Source organism: Osmerus mordax, chromosome 17 (assembly GCF_038355195.1).
Source record: "Osmerus mordax isolate fOsmMor3 chromosome 17, fOsmMor3.pri, whole genome shotgun sequence".
In the NCBI taxonomy this organism is placed as follows: domain Eukaryota; kingdom Metazoa; phylum Chordata; class Actinopteri; order Osmeriformes; family Osmeridae; genus Osmerus; species Osmerus mordax.
Genome location: NC_090066.1, coordinates 1,318,432 through 1,342,463, shown reverse-complemented (window position 1 = coordinate 1,342,463; position 24,032 = coordinate 1,318,432). Strand labels below are relative to the sequence as shown.

The 24,032-nt window shown below is 46.7% G+C and overlaps 1 protein-coding gene across 1 annotated transcript in view; it reads left to right on the top strand.

Moving 5' to 3' along the window:
• Window positions 1-4,365: 4,365 nt before the first annotated feature.
• LOC136960218 (voltage-dependent calcium channel subunit alpha-2/delta-1-like) overlaps window positions 4,366-24,032 on the top strand; it is a 67,162-nt gene continuing 47,495 nt past the window's right edge. Inside the window, exons 1-3 of the mRNA XM_067254616.1 lie at window positions 4,366-4,599; window positions 15,154-15,235; window positions 15,742-15,858. Of these exons, the coding sequence (XP_067110717.1) occupies window positions 4,511-4,599; window positions 15,154-15,235; window positions 15,742-15,858 (288 nt within the window). The 5' untranslated portion in view covers window positions 4,366-4,510. The remainder of the gene's footprint in view (window positions 4,600-15,153; window positions 15,236-15,741; window positions 15,859-24,032) is intronic.

Genomic DNA, 24,032 nt, shown 5'->3' with positions numbered 1-24,032 from the left:
GACACACCCATGTATAATGACACCTGCGCCTCTGCAATGTACGGTAGCTTATATCAGCTGAACAGTCATGAGATTTCCTAGTATTGGCCATGGATTGTCTGGTGAGAAACCAGCCGTGAGGCATGAAGGCATAGGAAGCTTCTGACAGACAGGGAGGCGTTTGATTGGTGGATATAGGCAGCAATGGTATCTTCCGGGTGAATCTGATTGGATGAGAAGCAGAGTGTAGTCATTGGCCTGTTTTGTGTGTGACAATTTCACTCTGATCTGACAATGACCAACTGCTTGGAGCGGATGCAGAACGTCGTTACGACCGACACAGTCCCGAGACTCTGACGTGCTGGTCGGTGACGAACCACGAGAAACGATCCGAGGATGCACTTGAAAAGCATTTCGCTGCGTCTAACATTTAACATGACCCGCCCCTGTCACAGCCCCCGAAGGCACAGTAATATCCCTGACCCCAGACTGTCCTGGCCTTCAGAAATAATACTAGTCAGACAGTGAGGAAATAGCCCCTCCCTGTCCCATCCCAAATACCACAGACACACAGTAGCCCTCAGTCACCCTAAAAAAATAAATATCAAATCAAGTTGACCTTTTTGAACAGGTCAACTTGCCGTTTGTAAGACTAAGTCACCTTTAACCTCAAAGACAGAAATACCTTATCCTCCCTCAGATCATCTAAACAACCTCTACCTGTCTCAACTGTCTCACCTCCTCATCCGATGTCAGGTAACTTCACACCTGCTGTTATGAACCTGTGTGAATACCACACTAGGATCCCAACAGTGCTCCAGACACAGAATAGGATTGTAGGTAGTTTTCTGACACCTGAGAAATACACTCACCCAGGATGAATAAATAAATTATACTTTGCAATCAAGGAGATAAAAAAAAAGGATATGTGTGGATGCGTAGCATGAAGAAAGCTATGATAACACATTACAGTGGGGAAATTAAACAGTCAAATCCTATTTATTGTTACAAGATAACGAGGGAATTTAAACAGAGAGCACTGACGACATACTCATGTATCTCATGGTACATTCATTAATATTTAAAAATAATCAGGGAAAATAAATATTTTTTACTGAATTCATGTTGGAGGTTTATGGGTTGGCGCTATGTAGTCCTACTTGACTTATTTTGTGAGTGTGGTACATTTGAAAACCTCCCAATGTTCTGTGTTTGCTCTGTTCTGTGTGTTACATATCTGGATTTGTTTTATATTATCCACTGTGACTTCTGTGGAAAACAAGTTTTAATTTGATCTGAAAAAAGCCTGCAGTGAATTTCCACCCACAATGAATCAAAAGTAATTAAAATAAAATGCTAAGACTTTTTGCCCTGCAAATATAATTTAATGAGTTAATCTAATTCAAGAAATGAAACATTTTAAAGCATAGGCCTACCTTCTTACAGTGGGTTTGTGCAGTTAAGATGATAAATGTGTACTTTCTTAACACAGAATTATCCCTGTTAGCTGACTTTAATAGTACATTATTTCATCTCTTATCAACATCCCTAATTAACTCATTTAGAATCTGCTTTGAAATATTCCCAATCTTCTGTTTAATGACCCCATTTATCTATTCCGACTAATCACACATATTCCCAGCTCAACTTTTGCATAACAAGGTCTCTTTCCCAGGAGTCCCACTGGTTTTGTTTAAACAAAAACAAAAATCTCTGTAACCACGTGTGGTTTAAGAGATGATCGGACACATTGCTCTCACCCTCACCAAATCATATCCATAAGTGTAGAATTATTTCTACCCAAATGTTTACCATTCTTCGCTTAAAAATGTGGTAGCACTTTTCCGTTGTTGTTTTTTGTTTCGTTTACTCTCGACCTCGGTTGTTGCTCCCTCGCGGGTCTGGAGGCAGGTCTCCGAGGTGCGCTCGCTCGCTCGGCGGGAAAGAAAAAAAAAGCCTCTCGTGAGGCTTTGACTAGACTGTGTGGCGTTGCTAGGCGATGGCTGACTGCCAGGGCGAATCCCCGAGTGAGAGTGGCGCGAGATGGCGCGCGCACAGACGATCCTAATTCACTTAGCAACACTTTCTCCATCTTTCACGAGATCTCTTCTCGTTCTTTTCTTTGTTCTGTCATCATTGTCCTTGTATCAGTCCTCCTCTCGCTCTTTCCACCACAGTCATATATAAACTGTGGTAAACAGATGATATTGAACACAGGCAGTAGGCTGCAAGCCTACATTTGTATATTGAGCTACGTAAAGTTTAGGAACTAAGAGCAAAGTAAAATCGTAACAGATGATCGTCCAAGCACTATACAGTTCCCCCAAAAATCTTATATATGCCTACTTTTTCTCCAGCAGGTAATATACACGTACTAGAAGACAGTCTATATAGATATAGCCTAAGTGGATCATTGAAGTTTTCTGATCTCACTGAGATATGAAACATGTAACATGTAACAATTTACTGTAAGTCGCTCTGGATAAGAGAGTCTGCTAAATGACTAAATGACTAAATGTAACAGATGTGGCCATGCACCAGTCGGCCGACGTTCGCCTGCAGTCATGGTCGCCGGTGGCCTGATACCTGAGTGAATTTAACCGACCGACACCGACTACTGATAATGTGAACCATGCCCATGTGAGGCAGCTAAACGAAACCGAACTAAACTGACATTTACTTAGGCCAAATTCAGTAACTTTAATGTAATCTCTTAATCCTGTTAGGAATAGTTCTGGTTTGGCTTCATGGCTAAATCATCCATCGAGCATGGAGAGAATTATCCATGAAAGGCCTGGGTGTTAAGTATAACATATAAATTACAGTTTCTATTAACATTTAGCCCAGTCCTGTAACTTTAATGGGTTATTTCCAAACAAAACACAGAACCAGGAATGTAATTAAAACATCTATCGTTTAAGGAAGTGTGTGTGTCGCTAAATCTGGTCCTGTATTTTTTTTTTTATCTCTCACCTCGTGGCTGTGCGCGCCCGAACAAGTGTGTGTGTGTGTGTGTGTGTGTGTGTGTGTGTGTGTGTCTCACAGCACGCTTAGCCTATCTATTTGCGTTGTATACCATTTTCCAGAACCCCCGCACCCCTTCCAAATATTATACTCTGCTAACTCTGCACTCACCCTCTCTGAACCCAGGGGGACGCCGCTCCCAGCCCCTCGCACCTTTTAATATAGCTGCCTGTGAAACCTGATGTTTGCTTAGCGGTAGGGCGCCTGAATATTTGCACAGTAAATCTATCAGAGAGTTGGTATAATGGAAGCAGGCACATTATTCTAACCACCCCACCGCCCTCTTTGGCAAATAGTGAAGATGGCTCTGAAATTATAACCGTAAGGTTGCATATTAAACAGTGGATTATGTGATATTTATACATATTAACTGTCTGGTTGACTGAGAAGTAGAAATACTTTGTTACTGTAGGCCTACTTAAGTAGATTTTTATGGTATCAGTACTTTAGTTCACTATTATTTTTTGGACAACTTTTTACTTTCACTTCTTACATTTTTTTACACAAAAATCTGTACTTTCTAGTTCTTACATTTTCAAGCTCATTACTTTAGTGTTAATCTGAAGTAGTGTAATACAGGGAAACTATTACACTGTTGTTACACTGTGGTTACACTGTGGTTACATTGTGATTATGGTGCTATTACACTGTTGTTACACTGTGGTTACACTGTGGTTACATTGTGATTATGTTGCTATTACACTGTTGTTACACTTGTTACACTGTTGTTACACTGTTGTTACACTTATGTTGCTATTACACTGTTGTTACACTGTTATTATGATGTTACACTTATTATGATGTTATGTTTTGTATTACACTTATGTTGTTAATAAGGTTTATTTTTTAACAAGTTTTGTGCAGTCCAGTTCATGTTTTTTTAATTACAAGTCAATTACAAATGATTAGGCTTGTAGTAGGCTATGTCAATCATAACAAACAAAACAAAAGTAATCTTGTGTTTCCTACACTACACCTAATTAGCTTTTGGGCCATGTTAGTGCAACACCGTTAAATCGAAAGTTGAAGCCTTCAGAGCTGTTGTTCAATGTTCCCGGGTGGTGACTGCGCGTTGCCCAGCTCCGCGAGGAGAGGAGTGCCTTGTATGGCAACGCGTGATGATGATCGTTCTCAAACGGGGTGGGGTGGAGAGGGTGAGGGGCTTGGAAACCGATCCGCTCTAGGCTCGCACACATGCACCGACACTCTCTGCTCTGCCGGCGAGCGGAGAGGATAAAGAAGAACGACACACCTCCCGTTCTCCTCCGACGCACGCGCATCTTTTAGAATCACAGCTGGAGATCTGACAAGCTGCCTGAGAGTGTACCAGACAAACTCACTGGAGGGAGTAGAACCCGTCGTGATTTGTTTTCAAACTCCGATGGCTGTGTAACCGGTCCGTCAAACACGCAAGGGAAAACGCAGAAACCGTTCCAGTGGATTGGGGGACGCGTCACGCATTGTTGGATCTGGGCTTAGTTTGTGTTCTCGGGAAATACGCACAAATATGGATACTAACAGCCTATCAACCGCATTTATAATAGCATTGACAACGTTGTCCTGTGTATCAACTTTGGAGTTCCCAACAGAACGTGTGTAAGTACAGTAGGCGACACGCTTTAACTTTCTATAGTTATGTCCTTTTCTATAAATTACAGTGGCATCAGTATTATACTATCGCTTTCTGTAAAACAATGAGGATAATAGTACAGTAGGCTTATAGTCAACTGTGACAGAGTGCGATATATGCCTATTTGCAATGTATGAATTAGGTTTGTAATGCCGTAGCTGAGTTTGGGTCTGAATTGTAAGCTCACGGTTTAGTGGCAAACTGGAAAATCGATTACTCATGGGCTAATCCAATTTTCATTACGTAACTCCGACGAAATTGTATCCAAATCAATGAATTGAGAGGACTGTGCTCTCTCGCTTCCAGCATCCTAAAGTGTGATGGTAACTTCCAGCTACCGTATATGTCCGGCCAATAGTAACTCGCACTCAATAACAATTTAGTGTCAAAAAATAAAACGTTTAGGCTATCTTCTGATTTAAAATATCAGTTTGACGCATTATAAATGAACATGTAACTCAACTCAGCACAACTGAAACAAAACACGGTTGATTATTATTATTCATCACGCATTTCAACATTTTATTTTTTTTAACAGTTGTCTCTCTTCCACAGCTTACAGGTTGTCAGCCGGTTCAGAAACTAGTAGTCTAATTGTTGAAGCAGGCCCCCAGGTCTCCACACTTAAGTGTAATAATAAAAATAGAAACCACCCGGTTCTTTACCGTGGTGGAATACAAGTTGTCCAATCTTGCTCGAGCATTTCATTTAATCATTTAAATAATAATACTTGACCCCTAGACCCTACACGCTTTACATTTATTTCAGTTAATATTAGGTTTATCTTTTTTTCTCCAAATAGTCAACAGGTTTCCGAGGTTAGGCTATAGCTACAGTATGCTACAGTTTAGTAAATGGGCTTGGTGATGGTGGTGGGGAGGGTGGGGTAGATTTGGAATTCATATGAGGTCCCCGCCATGGAGAGACCAGTATGGCACTCAGCCTAATAGCCCACAGTATGATGTCAGACTGCCACAGCAGCCACCCACTCATTGAAATAGATTTTATGGAGAGCAAATTGATTACCCCACCCACCCCATCTCCCATGCATTGTTCAGACATGCCAGTGTGAAGGCATAGATAAACATAATTTGAAATATGGAAGAGGAGAGTTTCAAAGCAGTTCAGGTGACAGTATTCAACAATGGACTATGGTTAGTTCTAGCAATGCTAATGTTATAGTATTAGGTTGTGCAGTATAAAATTATAATCATCCCTAGAATGTGTATTGGGTGTGTTCATAACTGTGCGTGCGGTTGAGTGAATAAAGATGACCCCTGCTTCACTTGGTCGATGTAACGTCAGCTGTATGCCTTTGTCTTTCTCACTGTCTTCATGGAAGCTGTTGCTGTTGGGAGATCTTGCTACAGTAATAGCGAGAATAATAATGTGTAGAAGTAACACATTAGAACAAGCGAGAAGTAATAATGTGCTCCTTATTTAAAGTACAGTGACAGTGATTTTGAGTGACAGCCTGGACTGTTCAAGGGGAATGTCACGAAAGGAGACCGAACAATATTTTTGGGTGACTCACAGCATGAGCGACAACATCTACTGTATGTGTGTGTGTGTGTGTGTGTGGTGTGCGCGCGTTTGTGCGTAACATGATCCCTTGGTTGAGTATAGCTGGGGGTGTTTTCTGTTCTCTTGGAGAGGGACAGGTGGACACTGTGGTCCATTATTAGCTCATCAGTGGTTGGTCCCTTCCCTTCCTGTTTTTCTTTGCTCATGTAGCTCTCTTCTCTCTTCTTCTCTCTTCTTCTCTGTACCCCTCCTCTCCTCCTCTCTTGTCTCTGTATGATACATCAACAAGGATACATGCACGTAGGCACGCATGCCTTGTCTCCCTCTCTTCTTTTTCTCTGTCATGTCCTTTCTTTTTCTCTTTCCCCGCTTTCTCTCTCTCCTCCTTTCTTCCCCCTCTTCTTCTCTCTGTCAGCATGCATGACTGCATCTTTGTGATTCGGCTTTAACCTCTGATGTCAGTGTCTCCCTGCTTCAGATGCGCTCTTCTGTAAACTGTGTTGCCCCTCTCCGTCTCTCATCTGTCTCCTCTTCCTTTTCTCTCACTCCTGCTTTCTCTTCTTCTCTTTCTTTCTTTCAACCTTCCCTCTCTCTCTCTCTCTCTCTCTCTCTCTCTCTCTCTCTCTCTCCTGGGTTCAAAATCTTCCTCCGTCACCTCTCTTTCATCTCTGTTTTCTTGTTTGTTTTCTCTCTCTTTATCCTTTCCTCCTGTAGTGGTCTTCATTACATTCTCTCTCTCTCTCTTCCTCCTTCTTTCTGTGGTTTGAACTTGTCTCCCGGCATGCTCCTGTGCTCCCAGGCAGATGATGAACATCATCAAATCTGAAATTCTGATGTCACAGATTGTGCCCCAGAGAACCCGGCGCCATGCAGCCAGCGCACAGGGGACGAGGGGGTGGGGGAGAGAGGGAGAGAGGGGGTGGGGGAGAGAGGGAGAGAGGGGGTGGGGGAGAGAGGGAGAGAGAGGCACAGCTTATCTGGTTTCACCGTCTGCCTAGCGAACACAGTCCACCTGGCCTGGCTGACCCATGCTTTTAAGAGGCTGGGGTGGTACAGCACATGTTTATGTTGTTATACCTGAACAAAGGACCAATATCCTCCCCACTCCCCTCTCCCCTCTCCCCACTCCCCACTCCCCACTCCCCACTCCCCTCTCCCCACTCCCCTCTCCCCACTCCCCACTCCCCTCTCCCCTCTCCCCACTCCCCACTCCCCTCTCCCCACTCCCCTCCACTTTGTGTTTCGTTTCTATGGCTTCCACCCCCCTCTGTGCTGTATTTCCCCCACTATAGTGTAATTAGATTTCATGCTCAACCAGTTAAGTAGATATGCCTGTTTCGTCCCTTGTACTGTCTCCGCTAATCAGCAAGCATAATGTCAGGCTCTCTCTGTCTCAGAAGGCTGAAGATGTTAGCGTCTACGAAGAAGGAAAATGTCGCCAATTTAGCAATTTTGCTGGTTGTCTTTGGGGGGGATTGCCCTCATGAACATCTGGGTACTAGGTTGTCACACTGCTAAGGGTTAGGGTTGTGGGTTCGATCCCCACATGGAACACACGTGTTGGCATATGCGCGACCTGCTAGGCACGGTCGTAGCTAACTTGGGTCTCCCTGGCTCTCTGCTGCCTCCTGACCAGAGGGATTTAACAGGTGTATTTCAGGAGGAACGCTTTCACACACACACACACACCCTGAAGACAAGATCTAGGCCCATTACTCATACTAGTCACTGCTCCTTAGCCCTTTTATCTATTCATCTTATTCTCCCACTCTCAGTGTATTTCTCTCTCCCCGATTCACTTCAAGTCCTCTCTTTCCATCTCCTCACTCTCTCCTCCAAACCCCCTCCCTCCCTCCGTTCATCTCTCTCAACATGTGCGCTAAATTTAGATATTTGTTGCTGTAGGGAGGGGGGTCAGGGGTCTGGTCTCAGACCTGAGTTAGGGTTTGTGACTGGGGGTCGGGGACGTAGTCTAAGATATCATCATAGAATATTAAATTGTCCTGTCCCCTTCCTGTAAATCTCCCCCTTGCTCCTCCACTGATGGTCTGTGGAGCCATATTTTATGTGCGGTGTCCGATGTTACTTTAGTGTCTGGTTTAATTGGCTGCTGCTGCTACTACTGTAGTACTACATGCAATACTACTACTAATACTACATATAATACTTATACTACAACTCCTTGTATTTGGACCTCTGCTTGATTCCGCGTTTTGCTTTAGGCTAAGAATGTCATCTTTTTCATTTCATGTTTTCATAATATAACAGGGAGCAGGGCACCCCTGTAAATGAAACTTCTTAATGAATCGGATTATATGACATAATCTGTCAAACAATAAGTTAAACATGAACAGTACAAAGAAAGAAATGTGTACCTGAGTGTGCATGTACAGGAACACGAAGGAACAAGCACCTCATGCAGTGCTACAGGCCTGCATCACTGTAATCTTGTGCCACATGGAACTTCCTGGAATTTTCCATTGCAACGTTGCCCAGGAAACCTTGTGAATAGTTAGCAGCTGGTTAGACATAATGCCCTGTCCACCACAGGAAGCACGTGTGTACTGTACTACAGCCCTGACACAAAGAATGGGAACTGTAGTTTTTCAAGAGTTGTGCAAACTTAGCAAGTCAATTAAAGCACAAGGCCAAAACGACATTTATCAATTGGAGAAAATCTAGAGAATTATGTGTGTTGATTGTCTCGCCACACACAAGTCTTAGTCTAGTCCAGCAAAAGTATTTTGAATGCTATATGTTCCAAGTCTATAGTGCATTGCTGGATAATCCGGAGAAAATAGAGTGCTACTTTTCCCCCCAAATCATCCTCATCCACCATAATCATCAGATGTCTCAAGTGGGAGCTGTTTCTCCCCTGTAAGAGTCTCTGTTGCTCACGTGACCTTGTATTGAGACGGGAGCAGTGCTCCAAGGTGGCCACGGGCAGCGTGGAGCACTGCTCCAAGGTGGCCACGGGCAGCGTGGAGCAGTGCTCTAAGGTGGCCACGGGCAGCGTGGAGCAGTGCTCCAAGGTGGCCACGGGCAGGGTGTGTGTGTGTGTGTGTGCGTGTAAGAGAGAAAATGTGAAATGTGAGGGAAAGAAGGAAGTGAGAGTTTGATCTGGACAGAAGATGAGAGATGAAGAGAAGATGTTAGAATGAGAGAAGGTGAGAGAGAACGAGAGGAAGAGGGATATTTGTGGAGACGAGCAGGAACGCCAGGAGAAGATGCCTTATGTGAAACGACACCTCTCTCTTTCTGTCTCTATCTATCTCTCTGTCTCTCGCTCGCTCTCACACACACACACACTCTGTACGGTATATATCATACACATCTCTCTCGTTCGCGCCACCCCGCCTCCTTTTAGTCTGGGATTTCTTCTCCCTCCTGTCACGCCTGCGTCTCTGATGCCGTTACTGAAATTCAATCACAGAATGTCTGGAGCCTAAAAAGTGTTTGGAGAGGAAATTAGGTCACAGAATCCTCTCCATTTCTATGGAAACCTGAACGTGTCACATCCTACGCCGGTTGCGTCCTGGTTTGTGGCTAGTCACTCCATACCCATCTCACTGTTTCCTAAAGTTTTGCAGATGTACAATATTTCTACCATTTCTGCATTTGTTTTTGTTTCTGGAATTGTGTTTTAGTTCATTGTGTCACAGGGAGACACTGTAGAAAGTAGAACTTTAAGTTAGGTCCATTAATGCAGTAGTTAGGTTGCATCTATATGTACAGTGTTAGTAGCAGGTGTGGTAGTCTGACAGAATGACCACTAATAAACACTCTGTTCCTTTCTCCCGATGTCACAGTGGTACCTTTGTCCTAGAATGTAACTTGCTTGGACATGGGCGGAGGGATAATTTCCTGGGCGTTGTTAGGTCTGTCAGGACGTATTCCTACTCACCTGCAGGGTGAGGTGAGACAGAAGAGGTGCGGACAACACTGACCAGCGGCCGTGCGGACAGCGGGTCAACTCTGTCCTGTTGGCCCAGGGGAGAGGGGTCCAATCTAGGCAAGGCTTGCTTATAAAGGGTGGAAAGGATTTCAATACTGGATAAGTGTGTGTACCACTACCGCTAGTTAGAGCCTTGCTCAATCTCTTATTAGGTATCGCCTCTTGACTCAATTACAGACAGTCTGTCATCCTCCCTCTCTCTCTCTCTCTCTCTCTCTCTCTCTCTCTCTCTCTCTCTCTCTCTCTCTCTCTCTCTCTCTCTCTCTCTCTCTCTCTCTCACTCTCACTCTCACTCTCACTCTCACTCTCACTCTCACTCTCACTCTCACTCTCACTCTCACTCTCACTCTCACTCTCACTCTCACTCTCACTCTCACTCTCACTCTCACTCTCACTCTCACTCTCACTCTCACTCTCACTCTCACTCTCACTCTCCCTCTCACTCTCCCTCTCTCTATCTTGCTCTCGCTCTCTCTCTCCTTCTCTCTCTCTCTCTCTCTCTCTTGCTCTCGCTCTCGCTCTCTCTCTCGCTCTTTCACAGTTTTTTATCTGCTTTCTATCTTCTCATCAGTGCTTGTGTCAGTCTCATTTCCCACTAAGAGCAGATTAGGAACCTGAATTACAATCATTAAAGGTTCAGTGTAGCTAAGAAGATAAAAACAGGAACCCTGTTATAATGTGCTTCCTTCCAGACCGTTTATCTGTTGCTCTCTCTCTCTGTCCCTCCCTGTCTTTATCTTCCTCTCTTTTTCTCTCGCTCTCTCTCTGTTCCTTACTCTGACAGTTTGAGAGCGTTTAGAGGGCTAATGCAGTTGTTCTGAAAGCTAATTCAAGTGTCAAAACATTGCAGTGTTTACAGGGTTTTGTGGGGTGTGGGGTGACTGGAGAGGTTGATGATATGTTCACTCTGTTTCCTGTGTCTGTATTTGGTCCCTAAGAAAAAGAACAAAGATGGTTGGCCCTTGTCTTTAAAGCTTTCTACATGAGCAGTCTCCAGATATAGAAGGCAGGGATGAGCATTCGTGTTTAAGACAAGACACTGTGGATGCCAGAATGGATGGAAATCATTCCACTCTTTAAAACACAAGTAATTGCATCCTTAATATAGAGGAAACCATCAAGGGAGACTTTCTAGAATGTTCTCTCCGAGAGCTAAATTTAAGGCGGTTTGACCCCATCACACAACAACTTACCAGCATAACAAACGACTGGCCGGCACCCAGTGAAGCTTGATGTGTCACTCTATTTCTAAACCTTACTTCAACTCTCCTTAATTTTTTTTTCGGTTGCTAAACCAGCCAACTGAAATCAGCTGCATCATTTCAAAAATATGAAAGCGATGAAATGGAGAGGAGAGGACAGAAATGGCCTCAGTAGCTAGTGAGGCCCGAGGGCCGACCCTGCCAGAAGTCACACAGCCATGCTCCAGCTCTGAGTCAGGATCTCTATTCTGGGCTCCGGCCCACCCTGCTGTATCAAGCCCGGGGATTGGACAGTCTGCTCTGGAACAGCTTTTATCATTGGTCGGATGCCTTTTATGTACGAGGGAGGTTACTGGTATGTGCTGAAACAGGTTGGTTGGACTGAGTGGAGATGTGTGGCGTTGGAAGGTGTTTTCAGATATCTTTTAGAGTTTGTAGATGCTCTCAACTCAGGGAGCTGTGTACTAATTAGACCCCAGGAATACTTAGCTCCCTCACACGCACATCCAGACACAGCACTGATGTTACATAATACTCGCCCTAACAGTGACCACCACAGAACACACACACACAGATTATTACACAGAAAATCTGGTAAATTAGTTGCACCTGCCCCTCTGACCTTTGACCCTGCTGACCTGTAAAACCCCCACTCTGGTTTCACACACACACACAGACACACACACATCTGAAAAGAATGAGGAAGTAGAGGGTTCCTATAGATAGCCTATCTACACAAGAGCAAGGCAACCTTCTGGAGAGAACTTCAACAAAACCCTACAGTCTGTTTTGGTAGTCGGGGAGTCTTTTAGAGGCAAAAGGCAAGAAAGGAAGCACAGCGCGCCTCGCAGAGCCGGAAGGACTCTCACTTGGCTGGGTTTCACAATGCTCCACTCTGCACAAGCCCCCGGGTGTGCAACTGAACTGCTGCTGCCTCTTGTCCAAACCGCTTCACCAGCCATTTTGGGTCCTTTCACCCCCTCCCCTTATACTGTGCATTACCAACCCACCCCTCTCCCCCACCCTCCCCCAGTGGGGGTCGTGGGGGGGTTAGAAGAGGGGAGGGGTGAGGGATGTTATCTCATTTTTCCACAGTGCTCTCCAAGTTTCCATTTCTCCTACGACTTTGTAAAACTCTTTTCTTTTCCCTGACAGTCTCATTGTTTCTGCTACATTTCTGGCTTGTCTGTTTTGGTTTGGTTTAGTTTGTTCAGTTTGTTTTTGTGTCGCAAGCTGTTTGGTGCAGATTGACCACATACCGTAGATAAAACACGATCAGAGTATTCAGGATTATTTCCCAATGAAACAGGGAAACTGAGAACTTATGCTTTTAGCATTGTTCAGGTTTTGAGGCTGCGTGGCTATTTTCTGAAACCTGTTTGTTATTTCAGACCATACACAGGATAATGGGTTTCACACTAGAACCAACCATGAACTCCAGAACCTCCAGGCTGCAGGAGACTAGGGGGGGACTAATCATCCTTACCCAGAAACAGTGGCCTTCCCTGGGACACAATCACATAGTTGTTGCTCCCCATTCCTCATTACAGCTCCAGAGTAGGGCTGCCCTTGGCCTTAGATTCTGGTTCAACTTCCCACTCCCAAATTAGAGACTGTAATGTAAAACTCGCTGGGGATATAGGGTGCATGGACTATTTATTCCTGCCTGCAAAGGTTTAAATATATTTTAAATATGTAAAAGTTAGCAGCAAGGATGTTGAGTGGATTGGGTTTCTGATGTTGAGGGGTGAATTAGGTCGTTGTGTGTTCCCTCTGTCAACACACTACGGGACCGTCCTCCCGTAGTGACGAAAAGCGAGACGGACGTGTAGCCGAGCAACCTGTTGAGCAGGGCAATGTTTTCCACGGCAACCGCTCGCAAGTTCTCCCTCGCGTCCGCACGCCGCCGGGCGCTTCAGGGACTCGCCGCGTTGCGTAACCTTTGTCGCGGCTTGACCCCTCAAGTTAGGAGACCTTGACTTGACCCCTGCGAGCCGGTGAACGCAGAAACACTTCCTGTCCTCAGCGGAATGCCAGCCACTGATTTACTTATGTAGGTGATATGCATACTGTAAGTGTGTGTGTGTGTGTACTCGTCGTGAGTGTGTGTTGGTGCGTTATTGCAGGAACAGATTATGCTGACCGTTGTACCGGCTCCAGCCTCTCTCCTAACCCCTCTCTCCTAACTCCTCTCTCCTAACCCCTCTCTCCTAACCCCTCTCTAACTCAGCTGTCTCTGGGAGGCTAAATATACGGAGCTGGTATGCTTCTCCCTGCGCCGGCGCTCCCTGCTCACATTACCCTGTGGTCTCTAAATAAGATAATACTGAGAGGTCAGGTGTCGTAGAGGTCAGGGCTGGAGGGCTCCGGAGCAGGAAGGGTTTACACTTCGGGGGGGGGGGGGAAAGTTCATTTTCTTGATGTGTCGTCTTATGTATTGTTAATGACGCCAGGCGTGGGGGGTAGGCCTGGGGGCCAGGCGTGGGGGAGGGCCTGGGGGGCAGGCGTGGGGGTGAAGGGGGTGTTTGTGTAGACCGCGGAAGAGGAGACCTCACATGGACAGTTTTTGTAACTGTATCACGGCCCGGGTAATGACAATCCTGGGTGTTTTGACACGTTGGGGTATTTATATAGAATATTGCACACCATCCACGTGGATACACCTCTACCTACTCACCCCTCCTCTACCGCTTTACACTCTACCTCATTCCCCCTCCCCTCCTTCACCCCTTACACCTCCACCCCCCTCTCCTCCTCACCTCTCCTCCACCCCCTCTCCTCCTCCTCCTCCTCTCTCCTCCTCCTCCTCCTCACCTCTCCTCCTCCTCTCTCCTCCATCCCCTCTCCTCCTCCTCTCTCCTCCTCCTCCTCACCTCTCCTCCTCCTCCTCACCTCTCCTCCTCCTCACCTCTCCTCCTCACCTCTCCTCCTCCTCTCTCCTCCCCCCCTCTCTCCTCCACCCCCTCTCCTCCCCCTCTCCTCCTCCTCCTCTCTCCTCCTCCTCCTCCTCCTCACCTCTCCTCCTCCTCTCTCCTCCATCCCCTCTCTCCTCCTCCTCCTCTCTCCTCCTCCTCCTCCTCCTCCTCCTCACCCCTCCTCCTCACCTCTCCTCCTCCTCCTCACCTCTCCTCCTCCTCACCTCTCCTCCTCACCTCTCCTCCTCCTCTCTCCTCCCCCTCTCTCTTCCTCCTCTCTCCTCCCCCCCTCTCCTCCCCCTCTCTCCTCCACCCCCTCTCCTCCCCTCTCTCCTCCTCCCCCTCTCTCCTCCACCCCCTCTCCTCCTCACCTCTCCTCCACCCCCTCTCCTCCTCCTCCTCTCTCCTCCTCCTCCTCCTCCTCACCTCTCCTCCTCCTCTCTCCTCCATCCCCTCTCCTCCTCCTCCCCCCCTCTCCTCCCCCTCTCTCCTCCTCCTCTCTCCTCCCCCCCTCTCTCCTCCACCCCCTCTCCTCCCCCTCTCTCCTCCTCCTCTCTCCTCCACCCCCTCTCCCCCTCATCACAATGCTGGCACTGCCACTCACACGCAGACAACCCTGGGTACATCTTGATTTTCATACACCGATCAATGATTGTTTAATCACCCCCGAGCTTCAGAGCGATGTTGTTTAGCATGTTGCCATGGTAATCTGTCCCCTAACTACACTCAGTGTCACATGATATCCAGGTTCCAATAGAAGCGAACGTCACAATTCGTAAAACAACAATTTAGCTGAACATGTGCCATCGTTAAGTGAGTTGTGGATCCAGTCATGTGGGCCTCACTAGCCTGGGTTAGGGTTTAGATGAGATCAGCACCCGATTAATAGTGAATCTAACGTGATTTCCTCTGGTGTTCTCACAGGGTGAAGAACTGGGTTGAACAGATGCAACATGAGCTGGTGACATTGACAGATTCAGCCAGTGGGATTCACAATCTTGTCCAGGTGAGTTTCTCAACACACGTTTGGAAGTAAAATGTACTTATGCATCCATCCTGTATATACTCTGTTTGTCTCCCTTTTCAACCTATGATAAACCTGTTTCCTCATGTAGAACCTGTGGGTCGAAAGTATTCTTGTTCAGTCCATGCGTTTGATCATATGTGTAAACCTGTTCATGCGTGCATGAGTGTGTACCGTGGTGTGACAGTACACTCACACACACACACTCATGTACAGTACGCATGAACAGGTTTAACACATATGATCAAACGCACAGAGAAGCATGGTCTGTACATAAACACATCTCATTCCTGTGGCTTCAGAATCCCCTCAGGCTGCTAAATAATTGTCTGTTTGGCATTTCTGTGTTTGATTTTCATTTCTGTCTCCTCTTGCTGTGATTCAGAGTTGTATAATCTGCAAACAGATTCCACATTAAACCAATCAAAAGTCCCCACTCGAATGAAGTCACCTTTGACCCGTGTCTCTCTTTCTCCTGATTGGTCCAGATCTTCCATAACCACAGGAAGCACTTCACCATAGAGTCCAACGACGCCAGAAATCTGGTGTCCAGCGCAGCGGGGAACATCGAGAAGCTTCTGGCTAACCGCTCTTGCGCCCTTCATGTAAGAACACAACTTTACTCCTGCTACACACTCAAGTTGGGTCGCCCCTTTAGCTCACTGGGCAGGGCGCGTACCCTACGGGCTAAGGTCCTACACACAGTGGCCCGGGTTTGATTCCGGCTCGGGGACATTTCTGCATGTCCTCCCCTCTCTCTCCTTCTCATAGCCTTCCTGTCTGTCTCTGTCACTGTCCAAAAAGGCAGAAAACATAAATAAAGGAATCTCTGGTAAATTCAGTCTCTGGGAACGAGTTTAGGAAATGAAATCTGTTTTTTCTACTTGAGTCCTGTGACATCACGCACTGAGGCGTCAACCCCAAAGTAGCTTGATCTCCAACGCCACGCTCCTCGCCTCCCCCCTCCCTCCCCTCCCTTCCCCTACCCCCCCTACCCCCCCTTCCCTCCCCCCTCCCCTCTCTCCTCGTGGATCCCAAACAACAACACCTTGATGACAACACGACGAGCTGCCAGCTCCCACGTTCCGGATCGTTCCGGATCGATCCGGATCGATCCGGATCGTTCCGGATCGATGCTCCTCGGGGAGAAACCCGTCAGTCTGTGTTTGGCTTGTGGCGTAGCAGCGTAGACGCCGTCGTAATCCCCCTGTCAATGCCATTAGGACCAGGGGTTTTCACAGCGTCACAATGGATAGGTTTGAGGAAATGATTGTTGTTTTCAGTTGTTGCGACCATAGATATATATAAAGGGTAGATGTCTCGTCCGCGTTGCCGGACAACGGAGTCGAACGTCCGCACATGGCGGCCATCTTGCTACAGTCAACTCGCTCACCCATAACATTGTGTTGATGCTAAATGTACTTTTTAAATGACCATAACTTGCAAAATTTTCAATTTTTAAACGGTTTGGTTTGTTATCAACGTCAGAGATGTCGTTATGCCACTCTCCATCTCTGACGTTGATAACAAACCAAACCGTTTAAAAATCCAACTGCCAACATGCCAATCTCTGACGTTGATAACAAACCAAACCGTTTAAAAATCGATTGAAAATTGAGCAAGTTATGGTCATTTAAAAAGTACATGTAGCATCAACACAATGTTATGGGTGAGCGAGTTGACTGTAGCAAGATGGCCGTCATGTGCGGACGTTCAAGACTCCGCCGTAAGACATCTAGTCTTTATATATATCTATGGTTGCGACAACGCCGGCAGCCAGGCAGGGAAACATGAGGTTCTTCTCCGATTCAAAAGCAACATGTAGCTAGTTAGTATGTCTTTAAAGTGCCATTTACGACATGTTTACCTGAAAAGACTGGAGGCTACCTGGCTAACAATGATGTTTAGACACTTAGCTAGCACGCATTGGTGCCTGACAACATGTCTTTTGGTCTCGCAGAGTTTAGACAACAACGAGAGCACTACTGGATGTCATCAATGGCACCACATACTTCATCAAAAAACACTGTATTCTGTCACTGTCAGAATACACAGAAAATAGGCTAATTAGCGTTGATGTCAAGAGGTGAACTGTGATGTTTTCCACCTCCTGGAGAGACTGGAACCAGGATATCTATCGTACCATATGTGACGGTGGAAAGCTATTCGTTTCGATGAGAAACAGGATGTTGATAGATGTGCTGTTTTATTTTCCTCTTTGTAAGGGACCATCTGTCACTTTTAACCTTCCTGCTGGCAATACAGGGGTGTTGTGTGTGTGTGTGTGTGTAATAGCGGTGTGGGGGTGGGTGGGGGGTGGGGGGGGAAGGGGTGATGTACGGGAGATGACCGGATGCTCTTTTATGAGTGACAGTTTCACACTGACTAACCACACACTCTGGCCAGTCTGGCCTTTGGGTAATAAGAGAGAATCGAGTTTAGACACTCAGAACACACACACACACACCTATTGACCTTCCCTATGGCGTGTGTCTCTCTCCGTACTTACACACTGACACACACTGACCATGACAGAGGGAGAGTGAAAGAGAGAGAGAGAGATCAGGGGAGAAGGATAGAGAGAGGAAAGAGGGAGATTGCTAGAGAGGGGGGAGAGAAAGGGAGCCAGAGAGAGAGAGAGAGAGAGAGAGGGCTAGAGAGAAAGAGAGAAAGAGAGCGAGAGAGAGAGAGAGGGCTAGAGAGAGAGAGAGAGAGAGAGTGAGAGAGAGAGACAGAGAGAGAGAGAGAGAGGGGGAGAGAGGGAGAGAGGGAGAGAGAGATTAGGGAGCTAGAAAGAGAGAGAGAGAGAGAGCTAGTGTAGACCAGTGGAGTGCTGTGACCACCAGTCCCCCTGAGGGAGTGTATGGGAGCGTAGTGCTGGTGGAGCAGGCCCATCCATTAGACCCTTAGCAAGAGAAACAACAGGAGCTCCCATTACACCATTCAACAAGCGCCACTCTCCTTTCAAAACACCAGCTCCTATTAGGCCTCTCTCTCCACGCCCTGCTCTCTCACACACTCAAACACACACACACGCACTCAAACACGCACACACAAGCACACACACACGCACTCAAACACTCACACACAAGCACACACACACGCACTCAAACACGCACACACAAGCACACACACACGCACTCAAACACGCACACACACACACACGCACTTAAACATGCACTCAAACATGCACACACACACACACACTTAAACAGGCACACACACACAAACGCGGAAAAAAAAACAAATAGTCCAACCCTCCTGGATACACGCAGGTAAAAGGTGACAAATGGCGTCTATCAGACCTACGAACAAACTGGTATACATCAACAACCAATCCCATCTCCTGTCCAGACGGATCGGCAGAGAGGGTATATCTCTCTGTGCAAACATAGAATCAAAATTCATTTCCCTCTCAGCCTTCAACCTGCCCATTGTGACACAGAGAAGAAGAAGAAAAACGAATTGCACTGAGAAGAGAATTAGCTTAAAGCTGTAAAGGCTGCACAGGCTCCATGCCACATGTAGTAACAGGATAAACAATAAACTACTCTGGGATCATTTATCCCTCAGTTCTTGTTTGCTTCCTGGTCCCAGAGAAGCAGCACAAGCACAGTCGTCTAGAAGGGATCTGAGGGCGAGACAGAGTTTCCTGTTTTAGCTTGAGAGGAGGAAATAACAAAGATGTTTTAGACACACATTCACAAACGGATACTTTCGACACACAAACTAACCAACACACACACACACACACACATACAGACACCCTGCAACACACATACACACGCTGTTTGAGAGACTGAGATCCCTGGTCCTCAGGGCTACATGATGAGGAAGGGGTGTGGTTGAGATAGCGTCGTAAAACACTCCATTACCACGAGCTGCTTGTCCTCCTTCAACCCAGGAACTCCTCTCTCTTATCCCTTCTCTCACTCTTCCCTCCACCTTTCTTCTCCTTTATTTCACACACACACACTCTCTCTTTTTCCTCTCCTTCACTTTCTCTCTCTCTTTCCCTCTCTTTCCCTCCTGTTTCCTTTTCACACATACTGTACACACACACACACACACTATCTCGGTCTCTCTCCTCTCTCTCCCTGGCTGGTTTGCTGGGCAGGCGTGGATGCAGGGTATCTGATGTGGTGCCAGATGCCACTGTAACACGACAGGCTCCCTGTGGGGCATGGGCACCAGCTGTATGTACAGGGTTCTCTCTCTCTCTGTGTCTCTCACTCTATCTCTATGTCTCTCACTCTATCTCTGTCTCTCACTCTTTCTCTCTCTATATTTCTCTCTCTTACTCTCTTAGTACTCTTTCATCTTTCTCTTTCTCCCACTCTGTCTTAGTCTCTCTCATTATTTCTCTCTCTGTCTCTCTCTCTCTCTTTCTCTCTGGCATTCCCACTTTGTCAGCCTTTTACTCTTCTTATTTTTAAGTTAGGTAGTAATTTACCATCTTTAACAAATCAACCACCACCTTTTAAAAACGCCTTCCAAGAACATTCTAGAAAACCCCCAAACAGTCGTGATGGTCGCGCTTTTTAAACGTGAGACCGCAGCTGTTTTTCAGGTTTGGAGGAGGAGGAGTGATGCTGTGGGTTGTTTGTTCTGTGGATCCGGTCTCCACACAGCAGATTAAACAAATGATGTGTCACTCCTCTGTGTTTCTTAGACAGTCAAGTAGCATGATAGTTGTGCATTCTGTTTCGGGAGATTACACCACACAGACAAAACAAGTGTGTTACTGTTCCCCACACCCTCGCCTCTTCCGATGCCTCTGATCGTTCTTCTCTCTCTCTTCCTTGCTCACTCGCTCCTGTGTGGTACTTCCTGTGTGATTTGTGAGCATGGCTGCCGGTCATTTGGGATATGGATGATAAACACTGCTGAGATGGAAGAAAATATTTCACAGCAAAAGCAGCGTCTTAAGAAACATAACCGTGGCTCTCTCTCTCTCTCTCTCTCTCTCTCCCCTCTCTCTCTCTCTCTCTCTCTCTCTCTCTCTCTCTCTCTCTCTCTCTCTGTCTCTGTCTCTGTCTCTCTCTCTCTCTCTCTCTTTCTCTCTCCTGTACTGGTCAGGATGATCTCCCCTCACCAGATCACTCCTGTACTGGTCAGGATGATCTCCCCTCACCAGATCACTCCTGTACTGGTCAGGATGATCTCCCCTCACCAGGTCACTCCTGTACTGGTCAGGATGATCTCCCCTCACCAGATCACTCCTGTACTGGTCAGGATGATCTCCCCTCACCAGGTCACTCCTGTACTGGTCAGGATGATCTCCCCTCACCAGATCACTCCTGTACTGGTCAGGAAGGGTGGGCGTCTCCTGTCATGCTACAAAGAGAAAACCCAGGCGTGTGTGTTGACTGTGTGTGTCGACAGTTCATGATATTGTTTGCCCATGCCCCCAAGTACCCTCCGATATGTGTGTGTGAGTGAGTGTGTTTATAAGCCATAGCCATATCGATTTGACCTCCCCTTGACTGCTATTGTCCAGTGTAGCTCTCTTTGATATCGAGACCACCTCAGGCTTTCTGTCTGCGAGGCCTTCATGAATTATTTACCTCCCATTTCCAACACACTTGGATCGGGCCTGTGGTTAACCTCTTCTGAAGGAATAGCCGACTTTCCCCAGCAATAGGGGGTGACAACAGAGATTGGTTGCATGCGTGGGTGTGTTCCAGGAGGATGCAGGGGACACCGTTGTTAACAGGAAGCTAGTCTGTCTAACCTTAATGAGATCTGCAGCCTGAGACTGCTTTACTGAGTCATGTTAAACAACCAAAATGTACGTTAGAGGGCCATGTGATATCGAAAAGAAACCTGCCTATCTTTTTAGGTTTGGGGGCTTCTGAAAACATCTTGAGAATAGTGCTACAAAGATCAGACCGGTAGACACAAAGGAAGGCTGTTCGGCCAAGCGTGTGCTTTCAAGGATCATCTTGCAGAGCTGTCTGATCTGAAGAGCCACACGATTCTGAGAGAAGGAAAAGAACAGAGGCTGAGAACGATGAATAGAAAGTGACAGAAACACTAAGGGGTGGGGTGTAAGAGAGAGCAGCAGAACACAAGTACACCAAGGCTGTTGTTGTCAGAAGGAGAGGGGGAGACCGAGAGAGAGAGAGAGATGGGGAGAGAGAGAGGGAGAGAGGAGAGCTTGAGAGTAAGAATACAGAGTAGAGTTAGGGACTCTGTTGTGAATCTCAATATTGATTGGGCCGGGGTTATTTCAGTCGTGGGATTGCATTAGTCCTTTGGCAGGGGATCTAAACGCCTTTGGCTCCCCACCAGATCCAACTCCACTGTTGGCTGCCATTTTGGAGACAAAAACAACAGTTGCCTCTCAACCCCAGCCTGTTGGGGAGATTTATATCACTCTGGGTGAACACCACTCGGAAGTTCAACGGGTGGAATAGAGGAGAACCCCCCCCCCCCCCAAAAGGTCCCTAATGATGAGTGAGTGCGAGTGTACAGCCTCTAGACAACCCGCGATTCTACAGGAGGATTTTGTAAAGTCTTAATTGACGGGTGAGCTTAGTATGAAGTTAACAAGATAACCAGGAGATAACAGTGATGGCTGATTTGGCTCTGTGGTGTGTCCTCACCTCACTCGAGTGGCACCGTATCTACGGAGCCCGGCTTGGATGCTGCCTGTTGCCATGACGCCCGGTCGCTAAGCGACGTGGGCATCACAAACAGACACTTGATGCACTAAACTAAGCACGTCTGCCTCTAACAAATGACACAGAATCAAAGCACATGCGCAAAAAAAAAACCACACTTAAATACCTGCTAAGTATCCATCTCTCTGTGAACATCTTGTTTTTATCAAAACAGCGTGTTACCCGGAGGACAAAGGCACTTGAAGCATTCTTGGAAGTAGCAGAAGAAGCGGAGACGTTTTAATAGGGCCCCATTAGCTGAAACAGTGCACTGTGGGTAATGTGGTGTTAGTAATTATAGTGGAGTGTGTGTCTGCAGTGTCTGATAGCCTGTTATTAGAAGTGGGCTAGTGGGGCTGGAAACGGTGACACACCGAGGGCTATTAAACACTGGAGTTCAAATCCTCAGAAACACATACACTATTTGTTGTCACACACACACACACATCCATACATGGGAGGGTCACTGTACAGTAGTGTGTGTGTGGGTCTTATTAAATAGCAACAACTGAATTCCAGTCAGTCGTGTGAGACCACAGCATCAGATCCACAAAGCAGAAATAGTTTGACAACATTATGAAGGATGATAATTACCTGCAACATAGCACCTGCAAAGTCATGCTGTTAAATCAGCGCTGCAACAGAAACAGCTACAAACACAAAAGAATCTAACCACAGAAAACACACTATAATAACAAACAAATATCCGCCGCATATTCCGACAGATTCCTAACATGCACAAGTGACGCATTTAATCACAATTATAATAACTGGGCAAATTATATTGATGGAATCTCAGCAATGGGAGCACTTCAGCATAACCTCCTCATTGAATAAGGACCTTGTGGATTTATAAGGGCCCAGTGGATATAATTCAGGTTGAACTATGGTCCAGTTGTTGTAGTCCAGCTGACGTGGCCTGAGATACCCCATATATCACCTCCTTCAGTCTGGGCAGAGATGCATCGCTGAGCAGGCAAAACGAGGAAAGAAATTATTACGACATCTGAATATGGATGTGAGACGTGAAAGAGAACCTGGTGCTGATGTTCTACAATGTGCCGATGTTCTAGCATGAGCACAACCGTTGTGAGCTGTGAAGTTTCTGAGACGTTTAGAAGAAGCATCTTTACCGAGCCAGTGTGTTTCTCTGGAGTAAGTTAACCGGCTGTGTTCTCTCTGTCATCTCTCATTCCATCCTCTCCCGCTTGCTGAAACACACACTTAGCCCCAGACACACACTTAAGCACACGCTCTTACACTCTCAGTGTATGAAGTCCATAGTGGTGTTTTATTGTGTTAGGGACCTGAGGGGCTCTCACACAGAGGCGTGAGCCAGTTGCTTTGCACCAGACCCTCGCCTGTTGACAGGTGGTGCGACCACACACAGTCCTGACACGCCTTGAGCCAAAATGGCTCCCCTCCTGCTTCCCTCCGTCGCCTGCGTGCTTGACAAGCCAGGCTGACTGTAAATACTGTCAGGTCGCTCACCGTGCCTTGAGCCAACATGTCTTCTCTCCAAATACGAGTCAGTTCATCTTGCCCCAAGCCAAGATGGCCCCTTCCCTGCTTCGCTTTTCCTTGCCAGAAGACTGTGATGCATATTTAACGGCGGTGACCTTTAGTCAATAATGTAGCCTCGTTTTCCAGCGAGGGGGCGGCGCTCAGAGGTAAAAGCAGATGGTCGGGATAAACCGCGGTAACCACGGCAACGTCTCACACTGCCTAATTTGTTTGGTAAGGATTTAACTTTAGCTCCAGACAGTCAACAGGACTTTGACAGCACTGCTGCAAGCACTGTTATAGCACCGAATTTCTCAACAGATTGCACTCTTTGCTTACAAACGTAATCTGAAAATGGCTTCATGGTCCAGTTGTAAAACGTAAAAATGCAGGACCAGGGAGGAAGACCACTGGTGTAGATCATGTGCTGCTGTCTTCAGCTCCATCAACACCAGGTGCCAGGTCCTGGCTGTCACATGATGGGTGACAGTCAGACTTACAGTCCTGTCCCCAGCTCCCACTGAGTTTACATGCATCCATTTACCAGTCGTTTCTCTACAGGGCGACACACCAAACGTCACATTCTGTTGCTCAACAGATAATCAATGACT